A 22,885-nucleotide genomic window follows, 5' to 3' on the forward strand; every position below is an offset into this window, starting at 1 on the left:
GGGAGGGGAGCGGAGGGGAGGGGAAGAAGAGAAAAGAAAAGAAAAGAAAGGAGATGAAAGTAATGGCAATATTGTTTTCAGAGTGAATTTATAGAATCATTTTAGGAAATATTTAGATATTGATACCAAATGCCACAACCATGTTTACCTCTCTTGGCCTGCTCTTTTTCAAGCATAACTCCCTGGTGGCCTAGCAGTTAAATCTCAGTGCTATCACCACGGGGGCCTGAATTTGATCTCCAGCCAGGGAGCTGACCCACATGGCACAGCAGATCTCTCCTGCCTCATGTGCTGCTCCCCTCAGCAGTGTATTTCAGGAGATCTGCCTGGTCTGCTCTCTACTCTGTCTCTGGTGAATCCTCTCACACACCCCATCCTGTGCCTATGGCCTACACCCCAGTTCTTGTCTGCATAAACAAATAAATAAATAAATCTTAAGAAAAGAAATACTTTACTACAAAAATAATCCTTATCCAAAATATTGAATGAAAACAATAAGCAAAGCATCCAACAATAAGGAAAAATCAAGTTACTAAATTAAATTAAAGAGAAAACTAAAGAACCATTTCAGAGATAATCTGAAGAACATGTAGCCAAGACTATATCCTTAAAGTACATTAAATTAAAAATAAATATAAAACTATACATTACCATCTAACTATGTAAAGACTATGCATAGATGTAGAAAATGAGGATGGATAAAACTTTTACAAAGCTAAATCTTGAGATAGTTAATATCATAGATTTATTTTTCTATTTAAAACTTCAATTTATCATAATATAACAATTTTATAAAAATAAAAATCCATCTTTAATTGAGTATTTAAAATTAGAAAACACATTTTACATTATCTTCTTGCTCAATAAATATCTGTGAAAGCTGAGGTTTTTTTTTAAAGATTTATTTATTTATTTATACAAGCACTGGGAACAGTCAGAAGTGCGGGAGGGTGAGAGAATTCACTAGAGCCAGAGTGGGGAGCAGAACAGGCAGACTGACAAAGAAGTACACTGCTGAGGGGAGCAGCGGGTGGCAGGAGAGGTCTGTGTGCCATGTGGGACCCTCTCCGGATCGAACCAGCACTGAGGAAGCTGCAGGCAGCTTCGCAGCCCAGCGCTCTACCACTGTGCCACCAAGGGAGGCCCTGAAAGTTGAGTTTTTAACTCAGGACATCCTGAAAGTATAGGAAATAACTCATAAAACAGACCAAAGCTGTTGTGTGGAACTGAGAAAGGGCTGTCCCTACAGTCAGAGGTGAGCTGAAGGCCCCCAAAAGCCAGGTCCCACCTGGCAGCCAGTCGGAGCCCAGAGGTGGATCCAGCCACTGCCTGGGCAGACACAGGGCGCAGGGCAGCACCAAGCAGATGTGCCATCTTTAAGAAGGAATTCTGCATGCATCTGGAACTCACCAAAGCTGTTGTGTGGAACTGAGAAAGGGCTGTCCCCAAGTCAGAGGTAATCTGAAGGCCCCCACAGGCCAGGCCCTGCCTGGCAATGAGTTGGAACCCAGAAGGGGATACAGCGATTTGGAGCCCAGTGGGCGATCCAGCCACTGCCAGGGCAGTCTGTGGGACCTTAAGACCCACCTCTGGAATTAAATACAGAGGAGGAGATTTTCAGAGACAATGATCATTAACATATCTATAATCCCACTGCTCTACTGGACTTCTGGCATAACATATTGGACTTGATTGGACTACCAGTTCCTGACATCCCAGAAAGAGCACACCAAAGAGATGCAGGCCAGTGCCAGCAACACGGTGTCCCAAATCACAGGACAAATTAGAAAACAAGTAGCAGGGAGAAGAAAAATTACAAGAAACCAAGCACGTCCACAAGGAAAAGACACACCACAAAAAGACAATCAAACACCAGACTGCAACAACAGTGACATAGAAGAACTTATGAGTCTTCCCAACAGAGAATTTAAAATCACCATGATTAAAAAACTGAAAGAAGTAAAAAATGATATGGGAAAAACAATCAGTGATCAGAAGAATGAAATTGAGTCCTTAAAGAGGGAAGTGAAAGAAATGCAGGAGATCAAAGGATTAATGCAGGAGCTAAAGAACTCTGGGAAAAGCAATGAAAGCAGAATAGATGAAATGGAAGAATGAATAAGTACACTCAGAGACACAGAAATAAAAAGAACCAAAACAGAAAAAGAAAGAGAAGTATAAAGGAAAAAGAATGAAGAAAGACTTTGGGAATCATCTGACTCCATGAGGAAAGGAAATATTAGAGTTATAGGAATCCCAGAAGCAGAGGAGAGAGACATAGAAACAGAGAAAATATTCAAGGAGATAATCGAAGAATACTTCACAAACATGAAGAAGGAGTTGAAAATAGACATACAAGAAGCAAGAGAACACCAAACATCCATGATGAAAGGAAAAATACAGCAAGACACATAAAGTAAAGCTCCCAAGAATCCAAGACAAGGAAAAAATAGTGAAGCTGGCAAGAGAGAAGAAACAGATAACATACAAAGGAAAACCAATCAGGCTGATATCAGACTTCTCTGAAGAAACACTATAGGCAAGGAATGCGTGGAGGGACATAGTCAACAAACTCCAAGACAACAAATGCCAACTCTATCCTGCAAAGTTTTCCTTCCTCATGGAGAAAGAATAAGGACCTTCCCAGACAAACAGAAACTTGGGAATTTCATTATGACTAAACCCCCACTCCAAAAAATACTACAAGGAGTCCTAAAGCCAGAACCAACAGAGGGATGAATAAGAACGAAAAAAGACAAAAAAAAAAAAAATAATTAAATAAATATATAAATAAATAAAACCAGAGAAAAGACAGACCAAATGGCAAATACAGATGCAAATACAGATCCACAACCTCGCCAAAATTTGTTGTTGCTAGTTTTATTAATATGTGCCATTCTCACTGGTGTAAGATGGTATCTCATTGACAAAGGAGCAAAGAATATGCATTGGAGCAAAGAAAGTTTGTTCAATAAATGGTGCTGGGAAAAATGGGTTGCTACATGCAAAAGAATGAAGCTTGACTACTACCTAACACCATGCACAAAAACCAACTCAAAATGGATTAAAGAACTAGACATAAGACCTGAAACCATAAAATACATAGAAGGAAATATAGGTGAAACACTACATGATATGCACATCAAAGACATCTTTACAGAAACATCACCCAAAGCAGTGATAGTGAAGGCAAAGATAAACAGCTGGGACTACATCAAATTAAAGAGCTTCTGCACAGCAAAAGAGACAAAAACAAAAACAAAGAGAAAAACCCCACCGACTGGGAGAACATTTTTGCACATAACACTAACAATAAAGACTGATCACAAAAATCTACAACAAGCTGATGAGACTCAACAACAACAAAGAAAATAATCCAGTCAAAAAATGGGCAGAAGAGCTAAAAAGAAACTTCTCTGAAGAGGAAATGCAAATGGCCAAGAGGCATATGAAAAAATGTTCAACATCACTTGTAATCAGGGAAATGCAAATCAAAACTACCATGAGATACCATCTCACACCAGTGAGAATGGCACATAATAAAAACACTAGCAACAACAAATGTTGGCAAGGTTGTGGAGAAAAAGGAACTCTCCTGCACTATTGGTGGGAGTGCAAACTGGTCCAGCCACTATGGAAAGCTGTGTGGAGATTCCTCAACCTAGTAAAGATAGAGCTTCCATATGATCCAGCAATTCCATTCTTAGGTATTTACCCAAAGGACACAGAAACATCAATTCCAAAGGGCACCTGCACCCCTATGTTTATAGCCGCACTATTTACAATAGCTAAGCTTTGGAAACAACCCAAATGCCCAAAAATAGATGACTGGATCAAGAAGATGTGGTACATATACACCATGGAATATTGCTCAGTATTCAAAAAAGATAAACACATGCAATTTGCAGCAACATGGATGGCATTGGAAGGGATCATGCTCAGCAAAATAAGCCAGAAAGAAAAAGAAAAATACCAGATGGTCTCACTCATAGCAGGAACGTAGAAAACTTAAATAAGGGACAAGGAAAAAGAATAACTATAAGAAAGAAAATATCAAAATCAACAAACAACCATGAACCAGAGACACTTTTTGGGGGGGGAGGGGCGGGGAAAGGAGGGCTTGGGGTCAAAATAAGGGGATTGTAATTGTATGGGGAATATAAAAATAAAATTTAAATAAAATTTAAAAAAAATGGAATAGCCAAGATATGGAAACAATCCAAATGCTCCAAAATAGATAAATGGATCAAAAAGTTGTGGTATATCTATATAATGCAATATTACTCAGTGATCAAAAAAGACAAACTCATGCTATCTGTGGTAATATGGATGGAGCTGGAAGGAATTATAGTAGGTGAAATTAGTCAGAAGGAAAAAGATGAATACCAGGTGGTTTCTCACTTATATGTGGAATACGGAGAAATAAAAAAAGGTCAAGAAAAAGGCAAAACTATTAATTAGCCATAGAACTGGGGCATACAACAAAGAAGGGAATGGGAGTGGAAAAACAGGGGCGGGATGAACACAAGGGAACAAACTGATGGTTCACATCATAATGATACGGTGGCAGAATTTTGGGGACTGCAATGATATAAGAAAAAAATAATTAATTAAGAAAATAATGAAATAAGCACTCTCAAATAACTTTCCTTGTTCTTTGTCCGGATGGTTGCAGCAAAGACAACTTCCTACTTAGCAGTGTGGCTCCCCCTCCAGGAATTTATTTATCACAACCTATATAACTTCTCAAGAGGCCTTGTTCAAGATGGATTTGGCCTACTTTTTGTATTATACCTCTTGAACACCATGAACTTTCATAGATTTTTGTCATAAGTCAAGGTGCTTACTTCTGATTCCACTTTATTTTGCTTTTGTGTTTAGACAGAACTCTCATAGATGCAGCCTGATGTTGCCCTCCTGATCTCAGTTTGTTACACAATTTTAGCTTATCTATTAAGCATTAAGCATCAGTTTTTTAGCCTGGGTCACTGAGAAGTTCAGAGGAGTCCCCATCTTTTAATGACACTGGCTCAGACTTAGTTGTTACCAAATTTTACAACTAGTTCTCCAAGTGCCTACTATGAGTGGGTTTCTTGAGATATTTAATTACTTTTCAGTCTCTTCATATAATCCTCATATAATGAGGAGAAAAACATAACAGGGGGTTTCTATAGCTGCCATCCTCCCTTCACTGTGGATTATAGGGGCTCACTGCATGTTGATCACCAACCGCCTGTTGAGTTGCTCCATCTGCTGGATAGACCCCGATCTCCTCATTCCATCAGGGGTAGCTGCTGCTGTAGGACGCTGCCAGGTGGTGGTGCGGTTCACGTGGTCCACATAGAAGACCCGCCCATGACTGTCAATGCGAGCTTCCCAATCTAGTGTGTTATAAAAGAGAAAAATCAAGGACAAAATACTGATCCATGTAAAATAGATACCACTTCCAGATCTTCTGGAGGGAGAAGTCACCATTGATTACTTACTGAAGGCCAGACACTGCCCACAGCATCATCCAAGCCTTCTGAGGGTTTGGCATGGAACCCACATCCAGAAAGGAGCATACTGGACACAGATTCACTGCTGGGGCATTTTAAACAGCACGCTTCCTCAAATATGACCTATGTTAAAATTCTAATATTTTCCAGAGAAAAAATTTTCTATTTTGTCAATATTGTTAGCTACTCAAATGACAACAGGAAGATTAGACAAATCCTATAATGAGAACTGTCATCTAATGCTGGGGAATCCTTTCTTTGCTAAATCTGATACAGGATGGCAAGTCAGGTGAGGGAATGATAGTCTTTGTACAAAAACTATTTTTTAATTATAGTTCTAACGTACTGTGCAAGCAACTTTAGATGACCTCTATCTTAGCAATCTTGACCAACAGTTATTCCTTTTTGAGAGGGAGAATGGGAGGATGTGATACCCAGGGTTTCAAACGCTCCTTTAATAAGCTGCAAATTCACAGAGTATATTCAACCCACCTGTGGTTGCCAAAGATCTCTTGACCAAAACAAAACAAAAAACAAAACAAAACCAGTAACAACTATTAACAAACATCCAATTTTTAAAGACCTCTTTGTGGATAACCATTCCAAAGAGTAGGAGGAGCTAAAGTTCCTTCTCAAATTTATAAACCAACCAAATAAAAGGTAGACTTATAGATATTACACTACATAAAAATGTAGGAGCTGGGGTGGGGTGGATAAAATAGCCTTCAAAACGGAGAGAGGGCAGTTATGCACACATATCTGAGCTTAACATAGACAATCAATATCTATTGTTCAGAAATGGACTTTTAGAGTCTATATAACAATGTGGTGCAAATAACAGCTTCATGATAAAGTTATAATGCAATTGACTAAAGAAGAAAAAGCAAAAATGACTGCAAATGGAGGAAAATCATTCAGCCCTTTAAAATGACAAAAGCTATAGCTTTGGGGAGTAGATCAGATAGTAATAATTCCACAGAAAAATTATTATCCAGGTAATGACATAGCAACTCACCTTTTAAGTGAAAAATTCAATGTACTTGTTGTATTTATGGTTATATATTATATGTGCATGGCATATCTGTTTGTGAACATTATGGCTTATGTATAACATCTTCCTGAGGGATTACCAAATAATGCCCAACAGAAACCAAAATTCCAGAAAACACCAAATTTACTTCATAAAGTAGATTGAAGAAAAAATGTCAGCTTGCACAAATATGTTTCAGGAGGTTTTAATAAAAATTGATTACTAGATAATCCAGCTGCCAAGTTGTAATTAATTAGTTCATTCATGAAATTGTGTTTATGTTTAACTACTTGATCCAAATAATGTAATCCTGTTCCAATTTTTTTTTTTTTTAATTTCAGTGATTTCTAAACTAGTGACAGCTGGGCAATTTTTTTCCCTTGACTCTAACATAACTGTCACCTCACAAAGATGAACATTAATCTTGGAGGAGTGTCATCCTATTTAATTCAATTGAACACGCTCCTTTTAACCTCACCCTGAACTAGAAACTGTGCCATGTCCTGAGGACACATTGCTGAGTAACACATGTCCCTGTCATCAGGTACCCATGGTAAAAGGAAGAATTCCATCAAAGACAAAATTTCACCTTATAAATTCTCTAGAGGAAAAGACTAAAGAATGATGCAGTGACAATACTATGTAATTTCTTTCCCCAAGTGTCAATATTCCAAATTATTCTTGGAAAAGAAAGGCAAGGCATACGGATAGTTTTTTGATTTTTTTTTTTGGTCAATGTATTAAATGTTTGGAATTCATAGTGCTTATTATATACTCTTAAAAACATTCAGAAAATAATAGCCATGTGTAATTGGAGGTTATGAATATGTTGTCTAGGCTGTTTTGAGAAACATTTCACCTACTACATAAGTCAAAGAAAAAAAAAATTCTAGTAAAACTTCAGGTCTCAGCATGTCTCTTGATTGATTTGGCACTGTGATGCCTTAACAGATTTCTGAATATGAATATTATTCTATGATGCTGTGGCAAGTTAAAGTAATTCCTTTGCATTGTGACTTATCAAATTCATTTTGACTTTTCAAATACTAGATTATATTTTGTGTTCCATGAAATTAAGAACAATGTGGAACCTAATAATGTACCAGCTTTAATTATTATTAACAAAGTTCTGAAAACAATGTCATGTTTTCAGTTTAGACTTTTGAACTTTAGTCACATAGGCAATTGCCTTTTTATCGTCACTAGAGGGATCTCAAATATTATATTACATCTCAAATATGACATGATCGAAACAAACTTCAGGTCTTTCATACCAAAGTCTGTTCTATCTGCAGTCTTCCTTTCCCATCTTAGCTGAAGGCAACTCTATCTTTCTAGATTAGAATTCTGAAAGTCATTCTTGACCCTTGTCTTTCTCTTCACACTTCACATTCAATCTGTCAGCAACTCTACCTACTAAATATATGTCCAGAATCTGACTACCCCATCTATCCCCTTGATTCAAGTCACCGTTGTTTCTCACTTGGGTCACTGTAATAGCCATATGTTGGGCCTCATGCTTCTATCCTTCTTTCTCACAATTTAATGACAACAGAGCAACCAGAGAAAACCTGATTAAGACAGGTAACATCTGTGTTCCAAATCCTATGATGTCCCCTTTTCATCCAGAGTAAGACCCTTACTCTGCAAAACCTTACTTTATCTGGAACCCTGTTTTCTGCCTGACTACAATAGCTACTACTTTCTCCTTTCTTAAATCTGGTCTCCTCGCTCTTCCTCAGACCCACCATGGTATTTCCATCTAGGGATTGGCAGGAAGCTCCCCACTACTTGCATATACATTTTCCCTGCCTCTCACAATTCTAGCTTCAAATATTGTTTTTACAGTGAAAGCTAACTGATAACCCTATTTAAAATTGCAAAACAACCCCTACTCCAGATCCTCTTTCCCTATGTTACCTCTTTATTTATTATATATTAATCTATTTTTGCAAGACTAGACTATAAGCTCCATGAGAGCAGAGATATTTGTTATATATACTTAAAACAAAACCTCAAACAGAGTAGGGATTTAATTAATATTTGTTGAAGGAATGACTCTCAGTCATGATGTCTTCCAATGCTTTATTTGAGATGATCTAAGAAAACTCCACTGTTAGACTTAACTAACAAATTTCATTGTTGCATGGACATAATATTAAAAGCTATCTGGAGAAAATTTGTTTTTGTTATTAAAAGCAGTTTATATAAAGTAATTATTTAAAATACACTTATGTTCCATTATTTATATCTGTATGTAAAACTGTGACTAGTATAGCTAGTTACAGTAACTCCAATTGCTTATTGGAGGTCAATTCAATTATACACATATTGGCAGATTGGCAGTTATTTGTTATGGGGGAAGCTTATTTTTCCTGGAGAGAATGTGTTATAGATATTTTTTCAGATCAGTGCTAATTAGGAAGTATTTATAGTGACATTGAAATTTTACTATCCACTTACGGCATATCCATATATCAAAATATAAATGAAGAAAGAGATCAGGTATCAAAAGCTAAAGGGCATAATATTTGATTTGGTTTGATTTGATATTCCTTTAAGTTAGCCTATATATGAAGATATCTATTGTTTCGTCATTGATAAATTACAACTGAATAGAAGACTGAGGCAAATGCAAAATATGCACATTACCAAGAGTAAATGAGTTAAAGAGTAAGCATTTCTCCTTTTGAAAACTGTTAACTGCTTGATGTAAGCAAAGGCAAAAGAATGCAAAGAAATATTGATTCCTTTCATGCTGTAAATATTTTGTAGCTGTAAAATTTACTAAATCTTAAAGGCTATCTTTGCTTATAAAATATGCTTAATCCCAAACAGATGTTCTAAAATCCATGAACATATGTGGTGCTAAGTGAATGCACAATGTTTGGGGTGTCATTTCCTTCTAATAAGTTTATGTAATGGAGTATTAAAAAGTTAAAGCATGAATGGCAATCTAGAAACTTCCTTGTTCAAATTAAGCATTTAGCAAAAGAGAAAGTTTTATCTTTATCAATGAGAAAACTGTCTCTGAAAGATTACATGATATCCCCAAGTTCAGATGACCAGTTAGATAATTATTAATGACATAATACAGTTATCGGGGTAAAATGATATTGAATTCTATCCCTAAAGATGACATTGTTTTCCCAGGCGATTCCTATAAACTTCAAAAAAAATTTGAGGTGATCACTTATTAATGTAAATTATATGAGGAAAAAGCAAGTTCATGGGTCCTGATGGATTAAAGATGTTTTATTATATGGAGATGTTTGTGATATCTCAGGTCCAATGGAGAGCAGTAATATAATTCCATCTTGAACTGTTAATTTTTAGTATATAATAGTAAAATTTGGGGATTTACAGTTTTTAAACAATTTGCAAAGACAAGTCAAATCTTATAAAAAAATACTCTTCACTTTGGAAGTGGAGGGGCACTGACAGTACTAGGTTATCTCTTCAAAGTCACATGCTGAAACCACTTGACAAAAAGAGCCAATTTTCACAGTAGGTGCAAAATTTCAACAACAGGGTACGGTGGATGGGGGAAGTGTTTGGATGTTTACATAGTAGTTTATACTGACCTGTGTAGACTTGACAGGGGGAGTTAAGACATAGATTTTAAAAGCTAAAGCTTACTTGGTGGAAGAGGCTCATCGATTGTTGGGTAGTGATGATGTTCAGGCCTCAAGGAAGGAAGATGGCTGACTGGCTGGGAATTATGGAGTATAGAACATTCACCTACGGACAAGATAGTCAAGACATACAGATTCACTCATTACTGTGGCAAAGGCATTCAGATTTATTCATTGTTGTGGCAACGTCATCAAAAAAGCATGATTGTAAAACTATGACAAAAAACAACCTTCAAAAAGTGGGCAATCTATTTTTTGTGTCAGTTTGGAACAGTCAGTCATACATGACAGAGGTTATAGAAGGAATGATTAAGAAAAAAACCTGAAGAAAATGGTCAAACAGTTCATGACTATGATCTATACCTCAGAGATCAACACACAGAATCAGACTCTGTTCTTTGAATATTCTTGATAGGAAGGTGGCATCAGAAAGGGACACAAAAGAAAATTAGTATAGTCTGACTTTAATTCAGCAAAAGAAATAGGACTGAGGGAGTACAGCTTTTATAAGGGCCCTTGCAATCTCCACGGGCTTGTGTAAAATTACAGTTCTTTGGAGAGCTGTCACTGAAGAACTGCAAAGAGGTCATTTTTCAGATTTTGTTTTTGGAATGAAACTCAGCAATAGTGTCTTTCCAAGATGAAGTCAATAAAGTAGTGGGTCAGGAATGTAAATATCAATAGTACAGAAGATAGGAGCTGGGTGGGGAGCCAAGAAACTATGGGATCTTGTGATTATTCCACGTTATTTTGAGGAAGAGCCAGATAAGCCAGGGTGCTTGGAAAGAGAAAGGACAAGAGACAAATGAAGTAGATAGGAGGCAGAAGACTGAAACAGGAAAACTTGAAACACAGAAGTGGGATAGAAGGAAGAAGAAAACGAACATTGGGAAATTTTAGAAATAAACATCCATAGAATATGTGTCTTGATTATAATAGACATAACTAATATTATTGTCAGTCAGCTAATAGTGAACTGAACAACATTCCAAAACAGTATTATTAGGTTCCAGTAGACAATACTGTAAGGAGAATGGCGTGTGAATGGATGTCTACAGCACAGCTGTTTGAGTCACATAATCAGAGGCAGTTGCTCTTGTTCTTTGGAGAGCTAGAAGGTCCCAGGTCATGAGACATCTCCCATTCAAACTGGTTTCCTCCTGCCTGATGGGATCTTGGCTTTTTTGCAATAGCCAGAGAGCAAAGATCTGGCCTTCTCCTTTCTCTCTCCTCCATGACTGATGCAAATAAGTGTTTCATACCCCTTGGGCCAAAAAAGAAATAAACTGAAAAACAGCAGTTAAGAGCTCAAATTTCAAATTTTTCCAGAATTCCCATACATGTTAGACATGATTATTTCTCTCTAGATCCATAGAATGCTAAATAAATAAATTAGGAAAGAAGAAATGTGGGTTTAATTTAGCAATTTAATTATTAGAACTGACAAAGAAAGAGATATATGCAGGAACAAAGGATACTTTTAGTTGTTTTTTATTTGCTTGTGTGAGGTCTCTGTTTTGTTAAATTTATTTACTTTATTATTTTAATTTAGGGGTTACATTTTTACTCTTCCATATGTGCACATGTTCCACTTACCCTCCACCAAACCACTGGTGCCAATACCACAAAGGGTCATTTTAAATGTTGATTATATAGCATTATTTCTGGTGCAAATTTTGGTATGTTAACTCATATCCCTGGGATCCTCTGAGATTCTAACAAAAGTCAATGAAAGTGGCCACCAGACCAGGGTATGCACGTCTGTGTTCTGTGAATGCCACACCGATACTTGTCTTTATATGTGTTAGTGTTAGAACTGAAAAAAATATGTACAGTTGTTATGTCACCAGCTGTGTATTTTAAATTTAGTTTCTTTAAAAAAAAAAACAAAACTTACCTCATAATTAATTCAACCAAACAGGTTAATCTCTCCTCCAAGCTAATGTAAACACATACTGTAGCTTGCAGGTTTAATGGAGCTGAGCCTACCTGCTGTGCGCCCCAAGCAAATGCAATGATGTGGCTGAAGCATCTTAGCCAACTGAATGGATGGAGCATAGAGAAGCAAGTGATTCTGTTCTGCACAAGGACACAGCTCCACACACTCACCCTTGTCTCACACACAAAACATGTGTTCAGACCTGGTAGAATTCCTGAGAAGGAAACATATTCCACTTAAAAGTTAGCTTTACTGTCTGAAAAAAAAAAGCCCTCACTCAGTGAGAGGTCAAACACTTTAAATGTATCATCTCCTTTAATCCTTCCAGTAACTCATGAGGTAGATTCTACTTTACACCCATTTTATACACGTAGGTAACTTAGCTAAGGTATCCCAGCCAGGAAGTGGTAGGATTGAATATATATCCAAATGACCTGACAACGAGGGCCTGAGTTCATAATCACAATATTATATTGTACTTTTCATTCTCAGATTTCATAATTACTTTAAATTGTTCCTTTCATTCGATCCAAAGAAAGTTTTTAAAAACTATTTGAGGTTTAAAAAGAAGGTTTTTGTAGGGAGGAAAGAACCAAAAAGTAAATAAGGAAATAAGTCATTGCAGACTGAGCTACTGGGCATGTATGTAGTTAAGACGACCTTAACTACCTTAGTGAAGATTTCATAATCTTAGAAGTTGCAGCATGGAGGCAAGAGCGAGTCTTCTGGAAGAAGAGAGCACATGTATGTATATCAGGCAGCTTGTGCCAACATCATGCTCTTTGAGCATATGCTTTTGGGGTCCCAGTGCATGTGAGCCACTGTGCTGGCACCATTATCTCAGGGACTCAATACTGAGGGAGGGGAGCCTGCCTGCAAGATCATGAACCCATGTATGCATGGCCTTCCTGAGATCAACAGTTCCTCTCAGCAATCTTCATATTGCCCCTTGTACGACCATAGCGAAGACTTTGTGTGCTTCTTAAACTTTTCTGAGCATACAGTCTGCAGAATTCAGAAATTTAGACATTTCTTTAGAAAATGCTGTGCAAAGACTTCCATTAAAGGCCATGAAACACTTTGCTCTCCATTCTTTAAAGGGGGTGGCTTCCCCCTGCTAGTGTTGATCCCTCAAGAGTATGTACAGCGTCTTTTTTGTAAAGTATGTTTTTATATTCATGTACACTGAACCAATTTTTAATTAGCCATGTGTGATTGGCTCTAAAACCAAAGGTCAACATATGTATATATACCCCATAGGCTAAAAAATGTTTTGACAAACTATATGAATACAGCCTTCTTTTTGTATGGCTTTCATCTCAGAATGGCAATTACATTTTTAAAGGTAAATATGTTTAAATAAATAGTCTTTTGGTTACAACAGTTGTTGATTTTGCCTCTTCACACACAAAGTCTAAAATATTTACTATCTGGTCCTTTACAAAATAATTTTATTGATCTTTAGTCAAAATATTCTTTCAAGCTCTTAGTTGTGCCCTTTTATATATACTCTATATACTAATTCTGTTGTAATTATTGAGTGTCATCCACAAGTTGTCTGGTACCAATCCATATTTCTGTGCCCAGAAAGATGTATATCTGATCTAGAATAAAAGTATTCAAAACTTCCATGTTAAAGAAAGGAATTGTCCACCCCATCATCATACGTTTTGGTACTTTCCATATTATGTGTCACTACAGTTTTCCTTCCTGTGTTCCTCTTTCTTTACCAATTTCCATGCCTTTCTTCTTATCAATGGCTCTTTCTCTGAAATGTGGAATTGGACACCATTGAATACTTAAAAATACTTTTTTTTTTGTGCACTCTTTAGTTCCTGTAAAGCTTTTTAGGTGCCAGCACTTGTTAAGTTGCTGATAATTCAAACATAAGGAAGATACAATCTGGCCCTTGATGAGCTTACAATCTAGAGACACACCACAGTTTGTTTTGAAGCAATTTAAACAGAAAAAGAACAAACTAGCAGAATCTAAATTTTCCTCTTTAAAAAAAATGAATATTTCATATTCTGTGTGACCTTTCAAAATTTGCCCATATGTCACCATCACTTGACTGAAAGATAGCTTCCAATTCTGGATAAGAAAATGCAAACTTAGTTGTGACTAAAAAGGAATGATTTTGTTAAAATACAGAAATACATTTTTAAAACTAAAGGTGACAGCTTTTGAATTAGACTTGAAACAAAGTGATTTGCACAGTAATGTTACTCTTTCCTTTCATTGCCAAAATAGGCCAAAACAACAACAACAACAACAACAACTACAACAAAGCCAATAACGAGAACCGAGCAGACAAATAATGACACATATGTGTAGGCCGTACATATCCATATGCACATAGACTAGTTAAATTCTAAAACAGAGGTAAAATCAATGTTCTTCAACTGATATTACATTTATTGCTAACCTTCAACATGTTTCAGGAAGTCAGCATATGTTTACATGCTATCTACCTAATGTTGATGGATGACTATCTCTCCTGTTTATGTCATTTGATACTAGGCTTGGTGCTCTGGTTGCTGTCATGACTAGAAGGTTAACAAATACTCTAAACAGTTCTGGTGATTGGTTAAAACAGAAGCACACACACAAGGGCACATTCAAATATGTGCACCAGTTATAATTCTTGGTGCATATCTGAGAGGTGGTGGGTGTCTGCTCTTCATAGTCACAGATACTTACATACACATAGACACATGCACACATGTATGTACAGGACAACCATACGTTGCCACAGCAACCTCACGTGGGTCGATGCTCTCTCGTTTTTACCAAGTTGGTGAAACCTATGTCCCCCTGGTGTTCCCATCTCACTCTGACCAGGTTTGAGGTCTAACCTTCTCTCCGATGGCTTGGCCCTGCCATGGGGGACTCCAGACCTTCCACAAATCTTGTCATGCTCCCGGCGGGGGCAGCCAGCTCATCTTGCCATGGCCCAGCGCCATTCACGGACTCCTGGTCCAGTTCCGGGCTCTGCACTGAGTCTGGTAACGATTCGAATGCACTGTTTTCCTCCTCGTCGTCTTGGGAGGAGAATACAGTGCTTTCGGAGATCTTAGCGCTGTCCACGGAGGAGAAGCGGGTGTGGCTGGCGAACCTGCTGCCATTGTAACAGGAAGGGCTGTAGCAGGAGGCGCTGTAGCAGGAGCTGCTGTAGCAGGAGGTGCTGTAACACGACGAGCTGTAGCAGGAAGGGCTGCAGCAGGACGCATCGCAGCCCTCGCAGCTATGATCCCCGCCCTGCCGGGGGCTGGAGTCGCTCTCACTCCCGGCGCTGGGGTGCGCGGTACCATCCACAATCAGTCCGTTGGCTAAGCCTGAGTGGCCAGGAGGCGCCCTTCCTGGACTAGCCCCCTCGGGTTCCTCTCCATCCTCCTCCGCAGAAGGAGGCTCAGCAGCTACCGTGTCCACTTCGCTGAGCCCGTCCTTCTCCGAGGTGTCCTTGAGAGTTGTCTCCTCCTCCGCCCCACCGTCCTCCGCGCTCGCGTGGTGGGCTGTGGGCATGCTGTGCAGCAGGGTGTGGATGCGAATGTAGTGCGTCCGCGGGGTCTCGGGGTCACCACAAGCGGACGCGATCACTGTCTCCAGTTCAGACACCGGCAAGGAGCACGGCCTGCTTTTCCTCTTCACTGAGGCCCGCAGTTGCAGCCTGTTCTCTCCCTGCTTTAAGGCAGACACGACCCCCTCCTCCTCCTCTGCCAGTTCCTTTTCCTCTTCTGTCACCCCAGCCCGGCTCTCTGTCACAGCTTCTTCTGACTCTGGCTCCCCAGCACCACGTGGAACTTCATCATCCTCTAGCAGCCCGGGTGGAGTCTCCACCCCACCCAAGTCTGGTCTCTCCGCCAGTTCTGCAGTCAGGACAAGCTTAGTATCTTCTCCACCCAAGGCCAAAAGCTCCCCAGCCCAATCAGGACCCACAGAGGCTGTGCTGCCGTCTCCTGCCTGGGTGGTACCTGTCCCTTCCTCAACAGGATTGACTAGTCCCAGGCTCATATTGTTTTCAGGGTCCATGGCGTTTCCCTCACTAGGCTGCTCCGGCTTCAGGCTCCCAGTGAGCTCTAGTGCTTGGTACAGAGGCTCCCCGTTGCTGTTTGCCACCTGGTTGTTCATGGGGCTTTCCTGAATTGCCACTGACTCAGGTTCAGTACTCAGGGAAATCTCCTCATCATCTGCAGCAAGATAAAATAAAAGTAATTTCCTACAGTGTGCATGAGTATACTCTGCCAGACATATAAGTCATTGCTAAGGGATTTTTACTTTAGGATACTAGATGCAGGGGTTTATGAGTGGTTCTCATTGGCCAAAGCTCTGCTGAAAAATTCTATAAGAATGCATTTCCTATGTTAATGACAATTTGCATTTGTAGTATATTTCAGAATTCTGTGTCAAGGAATTCATTTTTTTGGTTAAATGCCCAAAGTCACGCACTACCCCAGCCCTGGGCACATAGTAGGTGCTCAACAATGTTTGCTACTGTTAGATATTAGAAATATGGGTGGGATATAGTTCCTTGTTGATACCAAGTCAGAGTGTTTGCTGAAGTTGGGTCTGTCAGAGTGACATAATGGGTAAGTCAATTTTTAGTTAACCATGAGTGAAAGAAACCACAGTCATTCCACTAGACAGCTTCCCATATTTCCACATTATTGCCCTGGAAGGATGAAATGAAGTCTCCATACCAAACAACCGTTCAAGAAGTAGCAACCACAGTTTACCTCTCCCTACCCCTTGTTGCTCTACTGGATCCCTGTCAGATATGAACTTCACCTTTCAAATATACTGGTGTAATTCACTCATCAGAGGAAAACAATCCCTCTCCTATGCTATATATAGGCTGTTCTTATTGCTACAATGTAAGAAGAGTCACTCTTATTTGCAGAATGTAGAGGTTTAATATGAATGAACCAAAAATCAGGGTGTTTTCTCACAATATGCATTGTATATAGAGTATAGAAAAGAGAAAACAAAGTTTAATGAGTTAGCAATGATAAACCCTGAGTTCTCAAAAGCTTCATTAACTTTAAAACATGTCATAAGATTGGCCCAGGAACAGCAAACAATTCCCAGCATGATCCCACTTTGTGGGAGAAGAGCAACAGTGGAATTATGATGCATTTCATCTTCCTTATCTAGAAATATGTTTCAACTTGAAATACTGAACATTAGATGATGCTGAAGCTGTTTGCCAAATTTGTAGTTTTCATCTTTCCCTGTGACATTGTAAAAATCCATTGTACCATCATAGTTCTTTGACAATATGACACGTATCCATTCATTTGTTTCTCTTTCATTCATTCATTCACTTACTCATGTATGCAATGAGTAAACTTCTATTGACCACCTACTATGTGGAAGCTGTTAGTAAAATTATTAATTAGACACAGCTCTATAACCATGTTGGCCTCATTGCCAACCCCCACTCCATTGTCTAAGCCTCAACTTTGGGGTATCAGAATGAGGAGGAGCATTTCAATCAAGGACTTCTAGAACTTGGCTTTCACAACAGATCACTAGATTCTGGGTCTCAGAAGAAATAGAAAACTATAAAACCCAGGATATGTCTGGAGAGGACCATGGTTATTGAATTTTAAACAAAAGAACCTCACATTATATTACTAGACAAGGATAAGACACCAAGTTCATGCTGACAATACCTGGGTGGATGGAGGACGTAATCTCAAATCGGAATTGCAGCTGTCCACTCACATGATCTGTTGGAAGTCTGCGGCCGAGGGTGTAGCTGACCACCCTATCCCTAGAAGGAAAGAGGCACCATAAAATCTCTGGTAAATACCTCTCCTAAGGATCATATGATGTGCTTTCCATGCCAGCAGGTGAGGCAGGCAGGCCCAGGGATAGCCTGCTAACAGGAGGTTATGATTTGCTCAGATACAAATGACATGATACTAAGGTAAAGATGGAAAGCTTCCATAAAATCCTCATTAAATAAACTAAAGCAGGAATCATCAAACTACAAGCTATGGGCCTCAACTGTGAACAAACCTGTCTTTGTGCACCCATGGGCTTTATACACTTTTAAATGGTTAGAAGAAAAGTATAAGAGTAATATTTTGTGACATATAAGATTTATGAAATTTAAATTTCAGTTTCCAAATATGGAAGTATTACTGGAATGCAGCCATGCCTATTGGATTGCTTATTGTCTGTGGCTATTTTCATGCTACAATGGCAGGGTTGAGCAATTGGAACAGACTATATGATGTACAAAGACTATGTGATGTATATTTGCTATCTGATCTTTTACAGAAAGGATGACCACCTGTATTCTAAAGGAAAAAAAAGAGAGAAGATGAATAAAGAGAGAAGGAGGGAGGTAGAGAGGGAGGAAGAAGGGAAGTAAGAAGGAAGACATTTCGATTGCTTTTCCTGTGCAGGCTATATTTTCCAATGTGACCTAAATAATGGACAGAACCAGCAGCAGATGCACATGTTGTGGTATATATGTGCTATGTAAGAAAGAATGCTGCATAGCTAAGGGACCCCTGTGGAGCACTTCAGCCTGCTGTAGGATGCAGGGAAGCAAGAATTGTGGGTTAGTTTCACTGATCTGTGACATCCAATTACACCAATTCCAGGATCCCACACAGAGACCCTGAAATTCCACCCTGGACTTGGGCACCATCCCCTCTGCATACTCAAGGCAAATTATTAATTATGAAAAGGAAAATTAGTTGGGGGAAATCAACTTGAAATCTTGCTGTTAAAGTTCATTAGTAATGTAGCTTCAACAGAGTACATTTCCCCTACCTTGAACTAAATAAGAGGAATAAATATCTTGGGAGATTTAGGAATTAACAAATCTGGTGTTCCCAATAATAAAAAAAGACATTTCAAAACCAACTGTTATTCAGATGATTCTGTATTGACTCCATTTATTCATTTGTGACATTCAAGTGAAGAGATAAATCTCTTGCTGATAATGATTTAATGACATGTCTAGGAAAATATCAGGATTAAGAAACAGCGTATTTCAATGATCCACTGAATTGGTATTTTTCTTTGGTAAGCCATAGTTTAGTGTTTGAAATTCATTAAACAAAGCATTATAGATAGAAATAATAGAACAAGTCACAATATTTTCTTTATTTAGAAGGGTCCTGGGTCAATATTATGACATAGCTTTACAATGATCATATGAAATACATCCTACACACACGCCCTAGTTAAAATTGTGGGAGGCATAAAGGCAAACAGACTGTGAAATAAAGTTTAAGTTGATTATGTTGTGTATTGGCTTTCTGGGCCTTTTTTTTCCTTTGCTCTTCATCTACTTCAGCAACAAGTGTTTTGAGCCTGTGCTGTATATAAGTGCTGCAGCTGATAGCATGCATAGCCCTTGCCTTTCAATATCTTACATCCTCTTGGGGGTGTAATGCAGAAGTACTAAATAATCACTCCAGGAAGTTGGCAATATTTTCAAGTTGAAGGTGACATGGTTGGGGTTAGAAACTTTAGGGGAGGCAGAGAGAATCAGCTGGGGTTTGAGAAAGTAGAGGCAAAGGAGTAGAGGGTGCATTAAAAATGAGAATGTACATGTGCTTACAAGGAGCAAGAATAAAAATTTGAGGCAGGAAGTAGACCATGCAGATGGAACAAGGGTTACTAAAGCAGTGAATGCAGGGGGATGGATTTCTAAGGATTCACTGAGTGCAGAGGGAAGCCATGGAGGGACATGGGTATGCTTTTTTCTAGGAGTGCTCTGTGGTTTCGCCATGGCCCAGGCTTAAAAGGCCACTGTTTCCATAGCCATCACCCCATAGGCCTATTTTACATTGGGACACCCACAGAAATGGGAGCGCTGCAGAAGTGGTTTTCAGGGGTGATGGAAAGCAGCAGGCTTTGGGAGTAAGAATTAACCGCGCCCCCCACCCCCCAAGGATGGACAAATCGGTTTATAAAATGAGACTTCCAGTGACATGGAAGAGCAGGTGGGTTCTCTCTGAGGCTCTAATGAGCAGGATAAGGAAGTTCAATTCAACAGACTCTCTAATGCATGGTAGGCAACTATGTGCTCAGTGCTGGGGATGAAGAATTTTACCCAGCCCCTCTTTATGTCCTCCAGCCCTCCCTTTGGCAGAAGTGTTAGCACCATGCGAGCAGACATTAGGCCAGAGAAGGAGAGAAATGAAAAATGTGGCCAATGATAAACTAGACAATTGTACCAGTCACCTTTCAAGGAGTCTTTTGCATGAGAGACACTGTAGCTTTGGAGAGAGGCCAGTATGGGTGTGAATTCTGGCTGCATCCCTCTACTCACAAGCCTTGTGCTCTTACATAATCATGGATCCTTTCTAAGCTTTGATCCCTTATGTAGAAGAATGGTGCTTAAGTCACATATACTATTCAAGACTAAATTAAATAACAGTGATCATAAAAATTACTGTTCCCTTCTTAGGTCCTGTGTAGTGCCAGGGACTACTGCATTTGTAGTGCCAGGGACTACTGCATTTGTTTGTACATTTTTTTGCTTAATTCTCACAACATAAATGGAAAGTGCAGATATAACTTGGCACATGGTGATAGCTGCATACATGTCAACTCTCTTTCACTTGAGAGTTAATAGCAGTGCATCTCTGCACACAGCTCCATACATGCCATAGGTTTCCAATGAAATGTGCTTAAAATAGTCATTCATGATTTCAAAGTTGCACTAAATCCAAAGGGCTTTAAATTAAGACACTTGGAAACTGCATATTTTTTTTCAGTTTTTATATCATTTTATATATTCTGAAAATATATTCTGAAAAAAAAGTAACAATTGCTGCCATTTCATGAGCATTTGTGCTTTAAATTTTCATGTTATCTTCCATTTTCTGCAAACATTAGCATTTTACAAGAGACTCCAGTGATAAAAATTTCCATGTTAGGAAATATTATAAATGACATATGAATGAAATTATATTCTTCCTAGTAAAACAAACTTAATTCTACCTGTATAGGAAAATACTGTATTGAGTGTTTCTTTCAATATTGTGTCTTAGACTTTTCACTTTTCTGCCTGAGTGGCCAGTGATAGACAAACAGGAGCAAAGGGAAAGGCTTGTTTAATTAAATTTGTGGCTTGAGCAACATAATTAATGGGAGAAGCCAAGGAAATTCAATATCATAATTTTAGTTTGAGTCTCTATGAGACTATACTGTTGCAGCTTACACGTCTCCCTTGGGCATGGTCTGCTGGCTGAAGCCTAGTGATATTGAGGTCTCAGTCACAGGTTTACCCTATGGCGTGTCTTTCCAGTAGTCTCTGAACAGGCATCGATAACTTTCCCAAGAAACGCTTGATGATGGGGCGGCTCTTGGCAAACTTGTCCTTCACCTCAATTTCCAGCACATCAGTGGGTAAGGACACAAAGCTGAATTGCTGCAATGAAATAATATGTCACATCAATTAGTTGAGATGTGCAAGGGTTTACCAATTCCCTATCCCTCCGCCTTTGATATCTGTAAAACACCCATTGTTTTATACACACATTCACTACACACACACACACATACACACACACACATCCAGGCACACATAGACATTGGTCTCAGAAACTATGAACACTGTTTTTTTTTTTTTTTTTCCTATAAATGAATACTGGTGACAATGAGTGGTTTCTTGTTTCTTAAAAATGAGGTTATTTTCTGGGATCCAAAAAATAAAATCAAGTTACCTTAAAGTGAAAGAATACTATCTGGTCCTCACTATATTTGAATAATTATTGGGTCAATGAAGAAATCAAAGGAGAAGGTTATCTGGAGGGTAATAAAAGTTAAGATAAAACCTACCATATCCTATGGGATTTATTAAAAACACTATCAAGAGGAAAGCACATCAATGAACAAAAAAGCCTCAAACACTCTAACTCTACATTTGAAGAAACTAGAAAATGAACAAACAAAGCAAAAAATCATTACAGTGAAGGAAATAAATGAAATATAAAACAAAAGTACAAAAGATCAGTGAAACCAAGTTGCTTTTTTTAAATAAATAAATAAATAAAATTGATAAACCCTTAACTAGGCTTACTAAGAGAAGAGATAATGAGAAATGAAAGAGTCAAAATTACAACGTAGGCTGCAGAAATATGAAGGATCACAATAACATAATAACCATGTGACTTATTGGGACTCATTCCAGGGATACAAGGGTGGTTCAAGATATGAAAATCAATCAATGTCATTCAGCACAAAAGATAAAATCACATGACTGTTTCAAAAGAAGTTGAAATAGCATTTGATGAGTCTTCAACCATTTAGTTAAAAAATCATAATAAAATGGGAATAAAAGTAACATATTTCAACATAAAAAGGCCATATATAACAAACTCACAGCAAATATCATAGTTAATGGTGAAAAATTGAAAGCATTTTCCCTATGATCAAGAACAAGACAAAGATGTTTACTTTCACCACTACTTTTCAAGATAGTATTGGACCTCCTAGCCAGAGCAGTCAGGCAAGAAAATAAATAAAAAGAATTGAAATTGTAAATGAAGAAGTGAAATTATATTCTAAAAATCTATTAGAAATAAATTAAAATGTAATGTGGCAGAATAAATATTAACATACAAAATCTTTTGTTTTTATATGTAAACAATTAATTAGAGGAAAGAGAAATTAAGGAAAAAAAAAACATTTATATGGGCCTCCCCTGGTGGCGCAGGGGTTGAGAGCTGGGTTGCGAGACTGCCTGCAGCCTCTGCAGCGCCAGTTTGATCCCCGGCCACCTGCGAGGGTCCCACAAAAAAACAAACAACAA

The 22,885-nt window shown here is 38.4% G+C and overlaps 1 protein-coding gene across 1 annotated transcript in view; it reads right to left on the bottom strand.

Annotated features, from left to right (window-relative positions):
• The window catches only part of HECW1 (HECT, C2 and WW domain containing E3 ubiquitin protein ligase 1), a 397,437-nt gene that overhangs the window by 99,824 nt on the left and 274,728 nt on the right, over positions 1-22,885 (bottom strand). Inside the window, exons 7-11 of the mRNA XM_084230415.1 lie at positions 21,360-21,502; positions 17,775-17,875; positions 14,958-16,289; positions 10,168-10,269; positions 5,231-5,381 (exon numbers count right to left, since the gene is read on the bottom strand). Of these exons, the coding sequence (XP_084086541.1) occupies positions 5,231-5,381; positions 10,168-10,269; positions 14,958-16,289; positions 17,775-17,875; positions 21,360-21,502 (1,829 nt within the window). The remainder of the gene's footprint in view (positions 1-5,230; positions 5,382-10,167; positions 10,270-14,957; positions 16,290-17,774; positions 17,876-21,359; positions 21,503-22,885) is intronic.

The sequence above is a fragment of the Talpa europaea genome, assembly GCF_964194135.1.
Source record: "Talpa europaea genome assembly, chromosome: 3".
Lineage (NCBI taxonomy): Eukaryota > Metazoa > Chordata > Mammalia > Eulipotyphla > Talpidae > Talpa > Talpa europaea.